Consider the following 19094-nt stretch of genomic DNA (forward strand, 5'->3'; position numbering starts at 1 on the left):
AACTAAAAACCTAATACACAATTTTAAATTTAGTATTTTTACCTATTATCGTCTAAATCCATGTTAATAGATAATTATTATTTTGGATTTTTGTCTTTTATTTTTAAATATATTTTTGGAACTGCTGGTTTTAGTAATTATTAAATTAAATGAACTAAAAAGTCAGAAAAATAAACAATTCTTAACCATAACCCTAAAAAATACAAAAAATGTAGATCTCCTGTCAACTTTCTTTATTTTCCTGTGACGTCACAGGTGGTATGCGCGAACTGAACGAAATTGGAGCCGCTATCGATCATACCTTGGTTTCTTTGTACCATGGATACAACTGACTACTGCAAGCTGTTGCTAGGATATTCTATTAATTTTAATTGTGTTTTTAGAGATCGTGAATGATCGTAAACTAAAAAGTATCAAGTGTAATTGAAACCACTAATTGCCAAGTTCTGAATGAAGCTTTACTCTTTAATTGTATATTCTGAAAAGAGATAATGAATTATACATTACATATCTGTCTTGTCCAGTATATAATTTACTGGTTGCCTTTTTATAAAAATTAATTCAACTTTATCTACAGTACTATTTACTTAATCCTAATTACAGTTAATAATACCTTACAAATCCGCTCTTCCATATTTTTAAATTATAATTTCCCCATCACCTTCAGCGAGCTTCATCTCCAAATCTTTCAACACTGCTAGGACCTGCCACGACCTCACCAGCTTATTAACACTATAATAAGCGTTCTTCTTTACCATTTGTTTACCCAAAGGGACATCGTCATGCCCGCCAACCTTAAGTAAGTGAATATTATTACGCCACGTAAGCGTGCTATTTATGCAAATATATGACGGCGTATTTCGATATTTAAATAAGTTGGTTGAGCCTTTTCAAGAAAGCACGCTGAAACGCTTATGCATAAATGCAAAACGGTTTTGGACTTCAGGTGGATTGGAAGGGTGAAAAGGCAATTTGGTCGATTCCGTCTTGGTTAAGATAAATAGAATTTTTTTTTCATTGATTTGGCATAAATCGGTAGCAAATTCACAAAAATATTGATAAATTTTGTTTAATTTCTTAATGGATATTTATATGATGCTGCGTCCTTTTCTAATTCGAAGTTCAATAAAACACAAAGTTTACTTAATCTGGATGAGTTGCATAGAGGCAACTAGCTTTTTAGTTTTAACAGCCGGGTGGTCGGGGTTGAAAGATCTTAATAAAAGGGCGCCACGAGATTATACTCTATGAACTCGGCATGAAAGATGTTACTATTAAGTAGACTTCAACACTAACCTCGAACTGTTGAGTGCAACTACCATGAACTTCAAATATTACTATAATAATTTGAACTTATATTGTGTAATAAGTGATACTAAAACTAAGATGTCATCCCCCTTAACTTAAACTAAGTATACTCTAAGGGCGGAATACAAATAGCAAACTAAATCTAACCAGTCTTACTCTAAGTCTTGAAACTACTCGAACTTCCTCCCGCTTAGCTATAGCTCATAGCTACAGGGTGGCTACAGCAGGGTGGCTACAGCTCGTTGTACTGTCACTGGAGCTCTCGGATGTCAGCAGAGGTACAGGTACAAGGCAGGTGTTGACATTTCAAACGGTGAACATAAAAAACCCTAAATAACATTGGTTGTCTTAGAAAAGAGCCTCAATTATAGAACAAGGACTAGCACAACGTGTAGGTGTCAATAAAGGTAATAAAGAAGGACTAATTAAATCTGAACTTTACCTCAACGAGGGTTTATGATGTCCAACGGGTCATGTCTACACGGACAACAGGAACGGATAGAATTCTGGACTGTTCTGTGCTCTACGGTCTGGATCGGTCTTCTTGCTCTACAATTACGAACAACCAAATAAGATTTAAGAAAGATAACACTCAACTAATCTTTCTACACCACGTGGGCGTGGAAAAGTCGAAAACCTGTCAACAATACGAACAAAAATCAGTTGAGCATTGACTTAGAATAGGCAGAAGAATTATAGCATACCTTGGAACTCTACTCGGGGACTTCTTGGGCACGTTGATTCGGAATATCGATCGGAAAAGGCTATTTTAATCCCATTACGGAAATTTGGTCGGCGGTCCATACAAATCAACAAAATACACCACGTCTCTGACCAAATGTGTTCCGGAAAACTTGATCCTCTCTAAAGAGTCCTGCTTCTCACCAACAGGGAAATTGCTCCACGAAACGGCAGCCAATTCTTCACGATACCATTCGGACGGTGGATACACAAGAAGTCACACAAGAATTGGATTTCCTTCACAAAACCAGATTTCAACCGGAAATCTGCCTCCAGGATATAGATAGAGAACTATATATCTCGACTAGTCCAACTCATAAAAAGGTATAAATAAAAAACGATGTTCTAGAATATTTTCCACTGCCATATTTCATATCTGGTCAATGAACGAACTTAACTCAGAAATTCCACAATTAAAATGAACGAATTGCACACTGCGATCGACATCAAAAATAAACAATTTAACTACGAAATTTTATCTGATAATTATAAAATTTCAATAACCAAATCAAAGGATAAATAAATCCAAAAACATATGATTTGATCTGACTGTGACAAGTGACGGACAGGTGATATCAAAGATAAAGAGAGAAAAAGTCTACTGCTGGGCCGCATCCAGTGACAATATTGTGTAGCTGTAGCTGTATAATATCGTGGTTGCATAATCGTAAAATTTAAATAAAATAATATTTAACAATAAAATTATAATAAACATGATGCAAAAACAATAGTTATTTGCGTTACTTTATGAGCTAGCACACAGAGGTCATAACGAGGAAATTTGACTGTTACAATGACATGAGAATAAGGGCTTGCTTCTTCATAGCCATTACATCATTCTAATTTTAGTAACCTCCGTTTTTTTCTTTTCCTAGTCTTAAAAACCCATTGTGGGTTAAAAGTCTCCGGAGAAAAGTTCTTTAATGATTCTTTATTTGAAAAAAAATGCTAGCCAAAGATTACTTGAAAATTCGATGAAATGGTTAGGTTCGGTTTGGTTCAACTATGATATTCATAAAGGGCAAATCCACAATAAACGCTCTTAACATAATTGTGGACAAGGACCTGATAAGGCAACGCAGCTGGAAGAGTAGGGGATACGTAGCCCTTCTCACGTTGGATGTGAAAAACGCATTTAACTCTGCTCCCTGGCGGGGTATTATAGACCAATTGAAGTCAATGGGCATCAGCAGGTACCTAATTAGGGTTATCCAGTCCTACTTATCATGCAGGAAAATAGAGGCGGAGGACGGCCAAACCTATAAAATGAGTTGCGGGGTTCCTCAGGGATCAGTACTTGGCCCGATGCTGTGGAACGTCTTCTATGACCAGGTGCTGAGGTTGGACATAGGAACTGGGTGCGAGATTCTTGCTTACGCAGATGAACTGGCAGTCCTGATCACAGCCTCAACGTCCAATATGTTGCAAATAAGAGTGGAGACTGCGGCGCTGATAATCGGCAACAAGCTGGATAGCATGGGTATCAGCTTAGAAAAACAGAAGACGGAGATGCTTGCTTTGGTGGGACAGCGGAAATTAGAAGGCTGGAGCGCTGATATCATGGGAGTGACTATTATGCCCTGCAAAGCTGTAAAGTACATGGGAGTGTGGTTGGACAGCGGTCTGCGTATGACCACCCACGTCCGCAGAATAGTGGAAAAGGCCACACGTGCAACTAACACCCTGTCGCGGGTAATGCCCAATGTTGGCGGGCCTAGAGCTATGAAGAGGAGGACGATGGCATCGGCCGTGACTTCTATGATATTGTATGCCGCTCCAATTTGGAGAAGAGCTATACAATATCAACACTATCAAAACATGCTGCAATCTATGATTAGGAAATTGACCTTACGTATTACGAGCGCCTACCGCACTGCGCCGACAACGGCAGTACTGGCATTGGCTGGTGTCATGCCCATTGTACACCAGGTAGAGGAAAGATGCGACACCTACAGGCTGGGCAAGGAACATAGGTTGCAAGTAAGAGAAAACATCTTGATGAAATGGCAGGAGGATTGGCAGAGATATGATGGCTGGGCAAAGCAATTTATTGAAAATGTGGCGGAGTGGCACAAGAATGGATGGGTGGAGGTAGACCGCTTTCTTACTCAAGCTATTACAGGTCATGGGTGTTTTGGCACATACCTGAAAAGGATGGGCAAAAGAGATAGCGATCGCTGTGTATACTGCCAGGAGCAGGATACTCCTGCGCACACTCTATTCGAGTGTGAAAGATGGAGGGAATTTAGGGACGTGGCAGAGGCAAGGTGCGGCACCAAGGTCACGCTGGATAACGTCGGGGCACTTATGGGTGAAGACCAAGAGAAGAGCATAGCGGTTGCGCAAATGCTTAGGGTTATTATGAAAACCAAATTTCAGGAAGAGTTGGCGCAACGATTAATACATAGGATGCACACATAAGACAACCCTCTGTCTTGAAGTAATGCCCCGGGCGGTTCCGAGACAGAAACTGAGGTTTGACAAAGATGAGTTTTTAGTGGGTAGGCCCTCTGGGTAGAGTAGAGAGGGAGATCCCCACACTCCGGCCCTAAAGGTGTTTCCCATCTATAAAAAAAAATGATATTCATAAAATATAATAAACGTCAGATGCCAATAAAAAGAAACAATTAAAAACAGCAGTGATATTGAAACTACTACACACGTTACAAATATAAGAAGAAGACAATATATTGTGAAAAAAGTTAATGAATTATATATTGGCAGATCTATCTTCTCCAGAATATAATTCATTTGCTGGGTGGGTTTTTACGAAAATCAATTCGTCTTCAACCAAAGTACTATTTACCCAATCCTAATTACAGTTAATAACACCTTACAAATCCGCTCTTCCATATTTTTGAATTGCAATTTTCTCATCACCTTCAACGAGCTTCGTCTCCAAACATCACCTGCAGCTCTTTCAACACCGCGTGGACCTGCCACGACCTCACCGAATTATTAACACTATAATAAGCATTCTTCTTTACATTTGTTTACCCAAAGGGACGTCTTCATGCCTGTGTACCTTAAAGTAAGTGAATATTATTACGCCACGAAAGCGTGCTATTTATGCAAATATATGACGAGGTATTTTGATATTTAAATAAGTTCGTTGAGCCCTTTCAAGAAAGCACGCTGAAACGCTTATGCATAAGTGCAAAACAGTTTTGGACTTCAGGTAGATTGGAAGGGCAAAAAGGCATTTTGGTCGATTCCGACTTGGTTAAGAAAAATATAATAGTTTTTTTCATTTATTTGGCCTAAATCGACATCAAATTTACAAAAATATTGAGATGTTTTGTCTAATTTCTTAATAACAATTATATTATTCTATAAGTTTACTAGCCTCCGTTTGTTTCTTTTCCTGATATTAAAAACCCATTGTGTGTTAAAAATCTAAGCTAAGAATATTTCTTTAATGATTCTTTATTTGAAAAAATTTCAGCCAAGAATTACTTGAAAACTCGATAAAATGGTTATGGATTCGATTCAGTTCAATAAAATATTAATGTCAGGCACAAATAAAAAGAAAGAATTAAAAACAACAGTGACATTGAAGCTACTACACACCTTACAAATATAAGTAGACTTGTTTTATAGTTACTCAATAATTTCATCAAAAATTAAAATATGATTCTTTACTCTTTAACAATATATTGTGAAGAAAGGTAATGAATTATACGTTACAGACCTGTCTTGTCCAGTATATAATTCATTTGCTGGATGTGTTTTTATGCAAATCAATTCAACTCAACAGAAATACTATTTACTCAATCCTAATTACAGTTAATTACAAACTACAAATCCGTTCTTTACTATTTTTGATTTGCAATTTTCTCATCACCTTCAGCGAGCTTCATCTCCAAACATCACCTAGAGGTCTTTCAACACCGCGTGGCCCTGTCACGACCTCACCGACTTATTAACACTATAATAAGCGTTCTTCTTTGCCATTTGTTTACCCAAAGGGACGTCTGCATGCCCGTCGACCTTAAAACAAGTGAATATTATTATGCCACGTAAGCATGCTATTTATGCAAATATATGACGGCGTATTTCGATATTTAAATAAGCTGGATAAGCCTTTTCAAGAACAATTCAAGCACGCTGAAACGCTTATGCTTAAATGCAAAACGGTTTTGGACTTCAGGTGGATTGGAAGGACGAAAATGCAATTTGGTCGATTCCGTCTTGGTTAAGATATTTTTGTTCATTACATACATACATAAAGCGGGGGTCCTACAGCTTCTGCCGCATCCCGCATTTCGACCTCCATATTGCTCGATTTTGCCATTCTTCCTGGTTAATAGCTCTGTCTCTCATGTACTGGTCTACTCCATCTAACCACGTAGTTGTAGGTCTTCCTCTTTTCCTTCTGCTTTGGGGATGATACTCCATTGCCCTTTTTGGTCATCTTTCCCATCCCACTCTTTTTACGTGCCCATACCATAGTAGCTGTCTCGATTCGATGTTGTCGGTGCTGGTATATATTCGCCTTGTTCTTTGCCTGATCTCCTCATTTCTAATGTGTTCCATCCTTAATATGCGACATGCTCTTCTGAGAAAGTCCATCTCCACTGACTCGACCATCCTTCTTTCTTTTGCTGTAAATTGCCAGCATTCGGCACCGTATGTTAAAATTGGATCTACGATTGCTTTGTAAATCCTTATCTTTGTTTGGATGGATGTTTTATTTGACCACAGGAGAGGGTTTAAAAGACCGATTACTTTCTTACCTTGTTGAACTCTACTATGTATATCTTTCTTGGAGTTCTCTTCTTCAGATATAATACTTCCTAAATATTTATATTCGCTACATCTTTTAATTTCATGTATGTGTAGTTTAGGATCTTCAGTTTGTTCTTCTCCTACTTTCAGGTATTCGGTTTTTGTGAGGTTGATATTGAGTCCCCATCTGTCGTATTCTTCATCAAGTTTCCTCAACATATAGTCGGCATCCTCCTCACAACCTGCAACAATAACTTGGTCGTCTGCAAAGAACAAGGTCGATAGACAGTGGTTGTCAATCTCTATTCCCATAGCTCTACTCTTCCTTCTCCAGTTTTTCAATGCCTCCTGTATATATATTTTAAATAAGGTAGGTGATAAACTGCACCCCTGTCTAAGTCCTTTAGATGTCAGGAAGGATTCCGATAGGAACTTCCCCTGTCTGATCATACTTTTTGAATTTTTGTACATATTCCAGATTGCATTAATATATGTTTTACTCACATTTGCCTCAACCAAGATTTCAAATAATTTCTTCAAAGGCACCGTGTCATAGGCTTTCTCTAAATCTATAAATACCAGATGCGTGTCCAAATTTCGAGCTCTCCTTTTTTCAATTATTTGTTGTAACACAAATATGTTGTCTGTACAAGAACGCCCAGCGCGGAAACCACCTTGTTCTTCTATTTCTTCAAAGCTCTCTTCTACTCTCTCTTTTAATATTCTGCCATACAACCTTCCCATTGAGCTTGTCAAACTAATGCCTCTGTAGTTGCTACATCTTTTTTTGTCTCCTTTCTTAAAGATAGAGCTGATGTACGCCAGGTTCCAGTCTTCAGGAATGTTTTCGTTTTTTATCAGGCATCTGTTGAAGATATCAGCTAGTATTTCCAATAATATATCGGGTCCCTGCTTTATTAGCTCAATGAAAATGTTTCCCGGCCCCGCAGCTTTTCCATTTTTTGAATTCTTCAATGCTTTCTTTATCTCGTTTACACTTATTTCATTTACATCTATATCTTTTGCGTTTTTCAAATCTGGCACTTCTAGTTTGAATTCTATCCTGTTTTCTGTCAGTAATTGTTTGTAATGGTCTTCCCACTTTTCTATGCTTATAAGTTCTAGTTTACTGTTTTGCTTTTCGTCTCTTCCAAGGTTCCTTATTGTCTTCCACGCTTCTGACACTCTTGTACCTCCCATATATATTTCCACTCTCTCACATTTGGTTTCCCACATTTTGTTTTTGCTTTTAGCTACTTCGCGTTTAACCATTCTATTTAATCTTGCATATTCTTCTCTGTCGTGGTCGCTGTGGGTACTAAGCCATTTCTGGTAGGATCGCTTTTTTTTCTTCTATAAGTTTTTTTAAGTTTTCAGATCACCATTCTGGTTTTTCCGTCGATTGCTTATCTTGTTGCCCTAAAGCTTCTTCAGCTGCTTCGTGAATGCATTGTTTTGTTTGTTCATACAACGTTTCAGCGTTTACGTTGTCCCTTCTTATATATGCTAGTTTATTGGCTAGTCTTAGTTTGTACAGAAATCGTGTCGACTCTTGCATAAAACTTTCTAAATTGTATTTTTTGGTTTTTACTTGTACGTATCTGTCGTGTATAGTTCTATCTACTACAGTGTACATATTTCTGTACTCTACTACTGTTTTTGATACCACCAAATGATGGTCCGATCCACATTCTGCTCCACGGTAAGCCCTTACGTCAATGGTTTTTAGTTTTGAGTTTTGTCGCTGTATCAGATAGTCAATTATGGAGCGTAGCTGGCGAGTTGGTTGAGTCCACGTAAACTTATGAATGTCTCTATGAGGGAAGAAGACGTTCATAATTTTTAAATTTAGGCTTTCGCACATGCCTCTTAGCCTGAGACCATTGTCGTTGGTTGACCTCTCTCCGTACTGCCCCACCACTGGGCTTGGTTTCTGTTCCCGTTCTTGAGTTGAAGTCTCCCAGTAAGAATAGTTCTTTATCGTGTTTAATGTAGGATATTATGTGCGTTAGTGTATTGAAAAACATATCTTTTGTTAAAGGATCCACATCGTCGCTAGGGGCATATACTCCTATTATTATCATTCGTCGGTGGTTTTTGTGTATTTCGACTTATAATTTGTTCGTCTATTTCGTCCCAGCTTTTTATGTTGTTTTTTAGTCTTTTGTGTATAGCTACCGAAACGCCTCTTTTTGCCCTAGTTTCCTTGTTTACACCACTAAATATGTGGATGTACTCTCCCACGGTCTCCGTTCCTTTGCCTTTCTTTTTGGTCTCCGTTAGCACACAAATGTCGATCTTCATTTTATTTATTTCACTAAACACTTCTTGTTGTTTGGTCCTTATACCTTGCACATTCCACGTGGCTAGTTTCAACGGAAAAGGACTTCATCCGTCCTGGTTCCGAGGCTTTTGGTCGAAATTTTTAGCAAGGTAATTATTTTCCGGATGACAGGGTGCTAGCCCGTCGCTCCAACCCCCAACCTGGAGGACCAGAGGTCTTTCTGTCGGGATACTCAGCCTTAGCCGAGGGGTTCCGGTTTTGTGGCGCCGGAGATTCGCCATCGCCCTATTCCTGTTAGTTGCAGGCATCCATTGACTGCCATACATTTCCAGTGGTCACGCAGTTCTCGTGAACCTTCGGGGACGTAGGAAATAGGACTTACTGGCAGAGCTTTTAGATTCAGTAGACATTTCTCGAGATTTGTGTGGCCTACCCAACTCGGCATTAGGCAGACCCCTCGAGATCCTTTACCAGCATTCGACCACCTTTTTCATTAATTTAGCATAAATCGGTATGAAACAAAAATATTGAGATATTTTGTGTAATTTTTTAATGGAACTTTATATGACATGAATAAGGATTTGCTTCTTCATAACCATTACATTATTCTAATTTTAGTATACTCCATTTTTTTCTTTTCCTCCTCTTAAAAACCTATTGTGCGTTAAAAGTCTTTCATTATTTGAAAAAAATGCCAGCCAAGAATTACTTGAAAATTCGATTAAATGTGGTTATGATTCGATTCAGTTCAAATATGATATCCATAAAATATAATAAATATCAGATACCAATAAAAAGAAACAATTAGAAGCAACAGTGACATTGAAGCTACTACTCACGTTACAAATATAATAAGAGTTGCTTTGGTTTGCTTTGGTTTTTCCTGAATTTCAACAAAAATTAGAATATGATTCTTTACTGTTTAACAATATATTGTGAAAAAAGATAATGAATTAGGTATACATTGCAGAACTGTCTTGTCCAATATATAATTCATTTGCTGAATTTGTTGTAGTAATCAATTCATCTTCAACCAAACTACTATTTACACAATCCTAATTACAATTAATAACACCTTACAAATCAGTTCTTCCATATTTTTGAATTGCAATTGTTCCATCACCTTCAACGAACATCATCTCCAAATATCACCTACAGCTCTTTCAACACCGGGCGGACCTGCCACGACCTCACCAAATTTGTTAACACTATAATAAGCGTTCTTCTTTACCATTTCTTTACCCAAAGGGACGTCTTCATGCCCGTCGACCTTAAAGTGAGTTAATATTATTATGCCACTTGCTATTTATACAAATATATGATGGCGTATTTCGATATTTAAATAAGCTGGTTGAGCCCTTTCAAGAAAGTACGCTGAAACGCTTATGCATAAATGCAAACCGGTTTTGGACTTCAGGTGGCAATTTGGTCGATTCCGTTTTTGTTAAGATAAATAGAATATTTTCTTTCATTGATTTGGCATAAATCGGTATCAAATTTACAAAAATTGAAATATTCTTTCTAATTTCTTAATGGATTTTTATATTATGACATGAATAACTATTATATTATTAGTTTAATTTTAATAACTATTATATTATTAGTTATTATAACTTTAGTAGCTTCCGTTTGTTTCTTTTCCTGATCTTAAAAAACCTAACGAGGGTTAAAAATCTAAGGAGAAAAGCTTTTTTAAAAATTATTTATTTAAAAAAAAAAAAAAATTCCAGCCAAAAATTACTTGAAATTGATGAAATGGTTATAGATTCGATTCAGTTCAACTATGATATCCATAAAATATAATAAATGTCAGACACCAATAAAAAGAAACAATTAAAAACAACAGTGACATTGAAGCTACTACACACCTTAAAAATATATAAAGACTTCTTTTAGTTTCCCTAGAATTTCTTCAAAAATTAAAACAGGATTCTTTGCTCTTTATATTGTGAAAACAGATAATGAATTATACATGACAGATCTGTCTTATCCAGTGTATAATTCATTTGCTGGATGTGTTGTTACGAAAATCAATTCAACTTCAACCAAAGTACTATTTACTCAATCCTAATTACAGTTAATAACCACCTTACAAATCCGCTCTTCCATATTTTTGAATTGCAATTTTCCCATCACTTTCAACGAGCTTTATCTCCAAACATCACCTACAGCTCTTTCAACACCGCGTGGACTTACCACGACCTCACCGACTTATTAACACTATAATAAGCGTTCTTCTTTACTATTTGTTTACCCAAAGGGACGTCATCATACCCGCCAACCTTAAAGCAAGTGAATATTATTACGCCACGTAAGCGTGCTATTTATGCAAATATATGACGGCATAGGTATTTCAATATTTATATAAGCTGGTTGAGCCCTTTTTGAGCTGAAACGGTTTTGAACTTCAGGTGGATTGGAAGGGTGAAAATGCAATTTGGTCAGATAGGTCTTGGTTAGAATTTGTTTTAAGTCGGTATCAAATTTACAAAAATATTGAAATATTTCGGCTGATTTCTTAGTGGATGTAAGAAATTTAGAAATTTCAAAGCTTGTTTTTTGTTGTTTCTTTTAATGTTATATTTTCGCTCAACATATTTTTTGAAAAAGATTATCTCAAAAAAAAATCGCCGGGAGGCACGTATATCCGCCCATACTAAAATATGTTAATAAAAAGTTGGTAGGCAGTTCTTTTTTTTAAGGAATTTTTCCAACTTTTTTTTATCTCAAAAACAGCGACTTTGACTGATTTTGATGTTATTACAAATTTTGTTGCAAACATTATTCCTAATCTTAAATTGAAAACCGCGTTTCGCTAGTTACTGTAATTTTGGAGTTACGATTTTTTAAAATGTTTAACCCCCTCCCATACCCCCTTATCAACCCCCTACCCCCACCAAAAACTAATGGCTAGATTCTCGGGTGCCACAGTATTTTTGTGCCAAATTTGGTTAAAACCGGTTTAGCGGTTATTGAGTTATCGTGTTACAGACGGACAGACAGACAGACACCATGAAAATATTTTGTACTTAGGTTATTTATGACCCAAATAACTCATTTTGAGTGAAATTAAAAAACTTTCTTTTGCCGATCTTAATAGCCTACCATACCTGTTGGTATGGTCGGCTAAAAATAAAGCTATTGAGATGAATAAAAAAATAAGCTATCGAGAAATGATACACTTAGATGATAAAATTATTTTTAAATTCTTTGCTTTATTAATGTACTCCACAGAGTGTTTAAAACTTTCGCGAAATATCAACATTTTCCCAAGTAGCATCTATCTGACTTCGAACTAAATCTGACCTGAAGCGACGTCAGACTTTGTGCAAATTTAGATCAGGTGCTGGTGATACCACCGGTAACGTCGCTTTCCTATTAAAAGCGACGTCGTTGGATCCGAGTCGGTAAATCCAACGATCTGTCGACGTACAAAATAACAACGTACCATTTTTTATTAATTTCCCAACGTCATTCCCACGTTGGCTTGCACGACGTACATATACTTGAACTAGCCCGACGTGTACCCTTTGTCCGAATAGGATACGTCTCACTGATAATCCCTAAAGTAACGTCCAATTATATTTTGTTGTATTTTATGTTCATATTTATAACCTAATTTACGTATATCTTTTTACGTCCGTAAATACAACCCATTAAGTAGCATTTGCGTAACTTAATTTTTTTATTATGCCTAAAAAAACACTAAAAAGGCATTTAGACATTCATCTACATTTTACAGACAGAGGTCGAGGCTTTTGCAAAATAATAATAGTAGTAGTGATGTCTTGTCTCCACCCATAAATGCTTTTTATCCGGAAGAGATGCTGCATTACACTGGTGCATCTTAATTTCATTTTTTAGCTTAGGAAACCAGCAGACCCCATCCTCCTCACAAGTTGCTTAAAAAATCATCAAAATCGGCTCACTAGAACAAAATATACAATACTTTACGTGCCGGTGAGTATTTACAGAAACCCATATTTTAGCCACAGTTTTAGTTAAAAACAGCTTTATTTTGGTAAATAAAATATCTCAAAAGTCACCATCAAAAATTAAAAAAAGTTAAATATTATGTAAAAATATTTTGCCTTAACCTAATGTAGATAGTGGGTATACTATCTTCACCAAATACTCTCGTTTATAACACATTGACACTTATTAATTTCTATTTTAAGAATATCAAATATTGAAATTAAATTGAACGATATTCCATGTACATATATGTATTTCATAATAAACGATTTTTTAATACAGCTGATAAAATAACGGAAATATTCCTATTTAATTTCACAATTACAGTAAATACACTTTCAATTCAATATTAAATATTTGTTACGTACAAAATATATCGATAATATAATAACATGTTTCAGTTTCCTAACAGTTTACCATTTGCGTTTTTTACTATGGATCATTTATTTATTCCCATTTTGTTGTTTTAACATACGAGATCTAAAATTTACATAAATGTATAAAATTGCAAAAGTAATCTGTTTATGAGAGATTTTTTTTATTTTAAAATGCACAATTTTAAAGTTAATTATTCGCTTAATTTATTTCGTCATTTTTAACCAATGTCAGATAATATTTCAATATGTACAATTCTGAATTTTATTATAATAAGTCGATTAATGAAGAGACATTACAGATGATTAAAGAAGAATTTCCATTAACATACAAACTGGATAACATTTTCTCACATTTATGTCAGCATGAGAAAAAAACAATAAGGCGATATTATTATATAACTTGGTAATATTTGAGGGGTAGTTTCATCTCTCGGAATTTGACTTTCGAAAAATCCGTTTGCTAAAAATAAGCTTTTTACGTCAAGCAGTTTAAGCAGAATCGTGGTTAAGAAATTACCCAACTTTTTGGAACACCCTGTATGATTTTTTAAAAAATTTCAAAATATATAAAAAACCAAATAAATTATGCTTGTCCAAGCGTTTTCCCGAAATACTAACCGTTTTTTAAATAACAAATATTGTAATATTTGAGGGGCGTTTTCACCCTCTTGGATTCGAGAAACCCCTCCTTATCGAACCTCTATACCTCATAGTCAATCCGTTTGCCAAAAATCAGCTTTAAACGTCAAGCAGTTTAAGCAGAATCGTGATTACTCAATGGTCATATTTTATGAATGTAAAACAACAAAATAAAATATACCTGTTTAAGAGTTTCTCCGAAAAACTCACCGGTTTTTAAATAAAAAATATTTTAATATTTGAGGGATAGTTTCACCCCCTTAGAATTCGAGTTTCGAAAAATCCCTTCTTATCGAACCTCTACACCCTAAAGTCAATCTGTTTTCCAAAAATCAGCTTTTTACGTCAAGCGCTTTAAGCAGGATCGTGATTAATCAATGACCAGATTTTTCGAAACACCCTGTATACATTTTTAAAAAATCTTAAAATATGTAAAAAACAAAATAAAATATACGTGTTTAAGCGTTTTTTCGGAAACTTGACTGTTTTTTAAATAAAAAATATTGTCATATTTGAGGGGTGGTTTCACCCTCTTGGAACTGGAATTTCGAAAAATCCCTTCTTATCGAACGTTTACACCTTAGAATCAACCTGTATACCAAAATTGAGCTTCTTACGTTGAGTGGTTTGAGCAGCATCGTGATTAATCAGTATGTCAGTCACTTAAGGGTTTTATATATTAGTATAGATTATAAGCGACTATTTAAAGGATGAATTGGATATATACCCAATTCACTTTTTGTGATTTTTCTAATATTAATTTTGAGACTGAAGAATATTAAAAAGAGGAAAACTGAAAATTTTTAAAATTATAATTTTTCTATACACTCTGGATCATAACTGATGTTGAAAATATAATATTTTATTTATTCCATTTTAGTTCGTATGTAAAAAAATTGGATAGTAATACATCTAGCAGTAAAAATAATGACAAATATTTCATTATGATTTATTGAATCTGAAGTATAATTAAACGAAAACAAAACTATAAATTGACAACATGTCCGTCATAAGTCACTCCATTTTCTTCACTACCATCTTCAGAAACTTCATCCTGAAAATTATTGTTTTTATATCTTCTCTTGCAACACTTTAAGTACGCCATTTTGAAATGTTTATCGTATTTTCCTAACAAAAACACAATTACTACCAGTGCCATGTTTGACAAAATCCCCGCAGACATGTCAATAGTGTCGTATAAAGCATTACCGTAGGGAGGACTCCAAAAAATAGGATAAATATTAACTATATTCATTGGTGAAGACATCATAAAATAAGTCCAAGGAATAATTATAGAATATTCGTATTTTCTGGTAATATTGGAAGTCGCCTTACGTTTCCATTTGATAAATAGAAATGTTAGCATGATAAAGCATAGATAAAATGAAACTAAACTGAAACTGTCTAGGAAAATATAAAACATCAATGTCCCTTCCATATCATCATTAGGAAAACATACAATAACAGCTAATACGCTTTTGAAAAGCAATATCAAAAATAATGTTAAAACTCCATGATTAAAACCTTCAAATGATTGTCATAGAAGCATTTATAGTAGTTAAAAACGTACCAGTCGATGGCCATGAAAGTTAGAACGTAAAAACCTAATTCCATACAACAGTTGTCTATGTTTGCAAGAATAAACATGCCCCTACTTGTCAAACCATTTGTAATCACTTGTAGGAACATGCCTATAGTTTGTGACAATAGAATGTAGCACAAGTTTGAAATGGCATAGGCAAAAAGGTACTTGTAAGATCGTGAATTTTCGAGGGTTTTGAATTTTTTGATGACAACTATCAGGTAGATGGTCATTGAAAGATCGGCTAGGAAGGCTATGACATATAGTACCTCTATGTAAAATGACATGTGAAAAATGGGAACGTACTCTTCAATGTACATTGGTTCGTATGTAAAGTTTTCCAAGTCATGGTCCATTGTGACAGTAATATCTGAAAAAAGAAGATTGTAACAAAAAAAAGTATTAAATTCAAAAATATACTTAGATATTCAAAATCTAGAGTAATTATAAACAACCTGTATAACAAAATAGAAAAAATAAGATTTTATACCTAGTTTTATACCTATTAAGTTTTCTATTGATTTTATTAGCTAAACATCAGTTTTTTGTATTAAAACTATCCACCCTGTAAATTATTCATTATATAAAATACTTAATGTTAATAAATAAATTAGTGGAATATCATAGAGCATCTATTTTTGAGTCAAACTGTATATTCAATCTTATTTTAGTATATTTATTTCGAAAAAACAATTTCTAACCAGTTTATTTTATTAATTACCAATGCTGGTATATTGAGAGAAAAACTACCATGTATTGATTTTATTTTTAGTTCGGTACGCTTTGAAATATTGGTACAATTTTCGCTTATTCCTGAGACGAACATTTTAATAGTTTGAAAGGGTAAGTTTCATTTTTGGAATAAGTTCCTAGTTATAAAATTGGATTGGCTCCCATTGTCGAGAATTGCCTTACATTTTATAGGCTTATGGTTTTTGTCAAGGACTTCAATAAAGGCGATGGAAAGTTGGACAAAAGTATCCTGGTTTGTATTAGAACAATATAAGTTTTGAGAGTGGTTATTTGGGTTAGGAAAATTAGTACCTTCATATGGTTGAATAGAAGAGTCTTCACTCCTAGTGTTTTTGTTAGTGTGAATAGGCGCTAGGTATAGAAATATTTTGAGTGTTAGCATGGGCGCTAGAGTGAGAAAAAAATCTATTCTAAAGAAAATCCGCACTATTAATTAAAATGTTATAATTTTTTAAAGCTTTAGTTGTGCAGAAAATTAAATTCAAAATTAGTGGTTTTCCGAAAATCACTTAATACAAATTTTAATATATTATGGTATTTTTTACAACACTAAAATTCATCTCAAATTCACTTACGAAAAAAATACACAGTGGATCCTTAAATAAGTCGTACTTTAGTGTGCAAATAAGTTTTAATCACACTGTATATAAAAGAAAATAATTATATACATATTTTTAAAATAAAAAGTTATGTATAGTATAGCACCCTGTATTATATATATTCCTTCTTAAATTATAGTCTTACCTTCTTATAAGTCACTGATAGTCCTTAAAAGGTATCTGGATATGCTTAAATGAATTTGAACTTGTGGTATTCTCACATTTTATTCTAGTTAAACTTCAAAATTCTTTTCCACAAAATCGTTACACTTTAACACTGACAGTCACTGGATGCTTTATAGACAAAATACGCAATCAACTGGCTTATCTATTGATGCAGTTCACAAATTTATGTAGGCAAATCGCTCAAACTTTTCCATTTTTACGATAATATTAGCGCAAAACAAATTCAAAGAAATTAAATTAAGCATGTAACAATATTATTTATTCGGATGCTTAATCGAAAGATTGATAAGATTTTGAACTTAGGAACGATGAAAAAATGTTATAGTAAACAAGAACAATATTAATAATGTGCTAAATTGTATCTGCATAAATAAATATGTAGCAATGTATCCTGTTAGATTGTAAGAGCTTCAGACGAATGGACTAATTTTTGGCTATTTTTTGTTAAATAAAATAATTAGCAATCCCAGTACAATTTTAAGAAGAAGAAATTGGAAAAATTTAGATAAAAACCAGAAGTTCTTTTTTCTAAGAGATTTTTATATGAATTCAAGATTATAACTGGCTACTTAAAGAATGAATATAGGTATGCCTAATTCAATTGTGATTTTCTTAATATTAATCCTGAGGCCGAAGAATATTACAAAAAATGAAACTGAAAAATTTTTAAATTATAATTTTTGTATACACTCTGGATCATAACTGATTTTGAAAATATAATATTTTATTTATTCCATTTTAGTTCTTATGTAAAAAAATCTGATAATAATACAGTATGATCGAGAAAAAACGGCGTCAGCGTTGGCTATAGAATGAAAATCGCTGTCATTTTATATGTAAATTTATATGGGAAATGTCATCGATGTTCATTTCCCAGCCAACTGGACGCCGTTTTTTTTCGATCATACGGTACATCTAGCAATAAAAATAATGACAAATATTTCGTTATGATTTATTGAATCTGAAGTATAATTAAACAAATACAAAACTATAAACTGACAACATGTCCGTTAAATGTCACTCCATTTGCTTCACTACCATCTTGGGAAACTTCATCCTGAAAATTATTGTTTTTATATCTTCTCTTGCAACACTTTAAGTACGCCATTTTGAAGTGTTTATCGTATTTTCCTAACAAAAATACAACTACTACCAGTCCAACATTTGACAAAATCCCGGCAGATATCTCAATAGTGTCGTATAAAGCATTACCGTATGGCCGACTCCAGAAAAATGGATACATACTTACTATATTCAATGGTAAATCCATCATGAAATAAGTCCATGGAACAATTATACAATACTCGTGTTTTCTGGCGGTATTGTAAGTCGTCTTACGTTTCCATGTGATTAATAGCAATGTTAGAATAATAAAACATAGAAAAAATGAAACAAAACTGAAAGAGTCGAGGAAAATATAAATTTTCTCTTCTATATTTCCATTGGCAAGACATGCAACAACAGCTACTATGGTTTTGAAAAGAAGTATCAAAAAAAGTGTGAAGATTCCACGATTAAAAACCTTCAAATGATTGTCATAGAAGCATTTATAGAAATTAAAAATGTACCAATCGATGGCCATGAACGTAAAAACGTAAAAATCCATTTCCATACAAAAGTAGTTTATGTTTGTAAGAAAGAAAACGCCTTTACTATACAAACCCTTTGTAATCACTTATAGCAACATGCCGATGGATTGTGCCAATAGCATGTAGCACAAGTTTGATATGGCATAGACAAAAAGGTACTTGTAAGATCGAGAATTCTCGAGGGTTTTGAATTTTTTGATGGCAACTATCAGGTAGATGTCCATTGAAATATCGGCAAGGTATGCTATGACATATAGTACCTGTATGTATAATGGCATGTGAAAAATGGGAATGTACTCTTCAATGTACATTGGTTCGTATGTGAAGTTTTCC

General features: G+C 34.3%; 1 protein-coding gene and 1 long non-coding RNA gene across 2 annotated transcripts; both read right to left on the reverse strand.

Moving 5' to 3' along the window:
• Positions 1 to 6459: 6459 nt before the first annotated feature.
• LOC115878509 lies at positions 6460 to 8049 on the reverse strand. The gene is made up of 2 exons (XM_030895043.1): positions 7282 to 8049; positions 6460 to 7125 (listed from the first exon to the last, which is right to left on the reverse strand). Exons 1-2 carry the CDS (start codon positions 8047 to 8049, stop codon positions 6460 to 6462), a joined length of 1434 nt encoding a protein of 477 aa, XP_030750903.1.
• A 6928-nt stretch (positions 8050 to 14977) lies between these two features.
• On the reverse strand, positions 14978 to 17276 carry LOC115878501. Its single transcript, XR_004049535.1, has 2 exons — positions 17132 to 17276; positions 14978 to 16004 (listed from the first exon to the last, which is right to left on the reverse strand). It is a non-coding gene; the product is annotated as an uncharacterized LOC115878501 (long non-coding RNA).
• Between the last annotated feature and the right edge of the window lie 1818 nt (positions 17277 to 19094).

Source organism: Sitophilus oryzae, unplaced genomic scaffold (assembly GCF_002938485.1).
Source record: "Sitophilus oryzae breed Bouriz unplaced genomic scaffold, Soryzae_2.0 scaffold_1515_pilon_pilon, whole genome shotgun sequence".
Taxonomy (NCBI): domain Eukaryota; kingdom Metazoa; phylum Arthropoda; class Insecta; order Coleoptera; family Curculionidae; genus Sitophilus; species Sitophilus oryzae.

What these genes read in the sequence shown, in the direction of transcription:
- LOC115878509 (XM_030895043.1), bottom strand. Translation starts at nt 8,049, where the DNA reads ATGGTTAAACGCGAAGTAGCTAAAAGCAAAAACAAAATGTGGGAAACC. An exon ending in AAATCTTGGTTGAGGCAAAT is followed by an intron (nt 7,126 to 7,281) that starts GTGAGTAAAACA and finishes ATATATATACAG; the next exon opens with GAGGCATTGAAAAACTGGAG.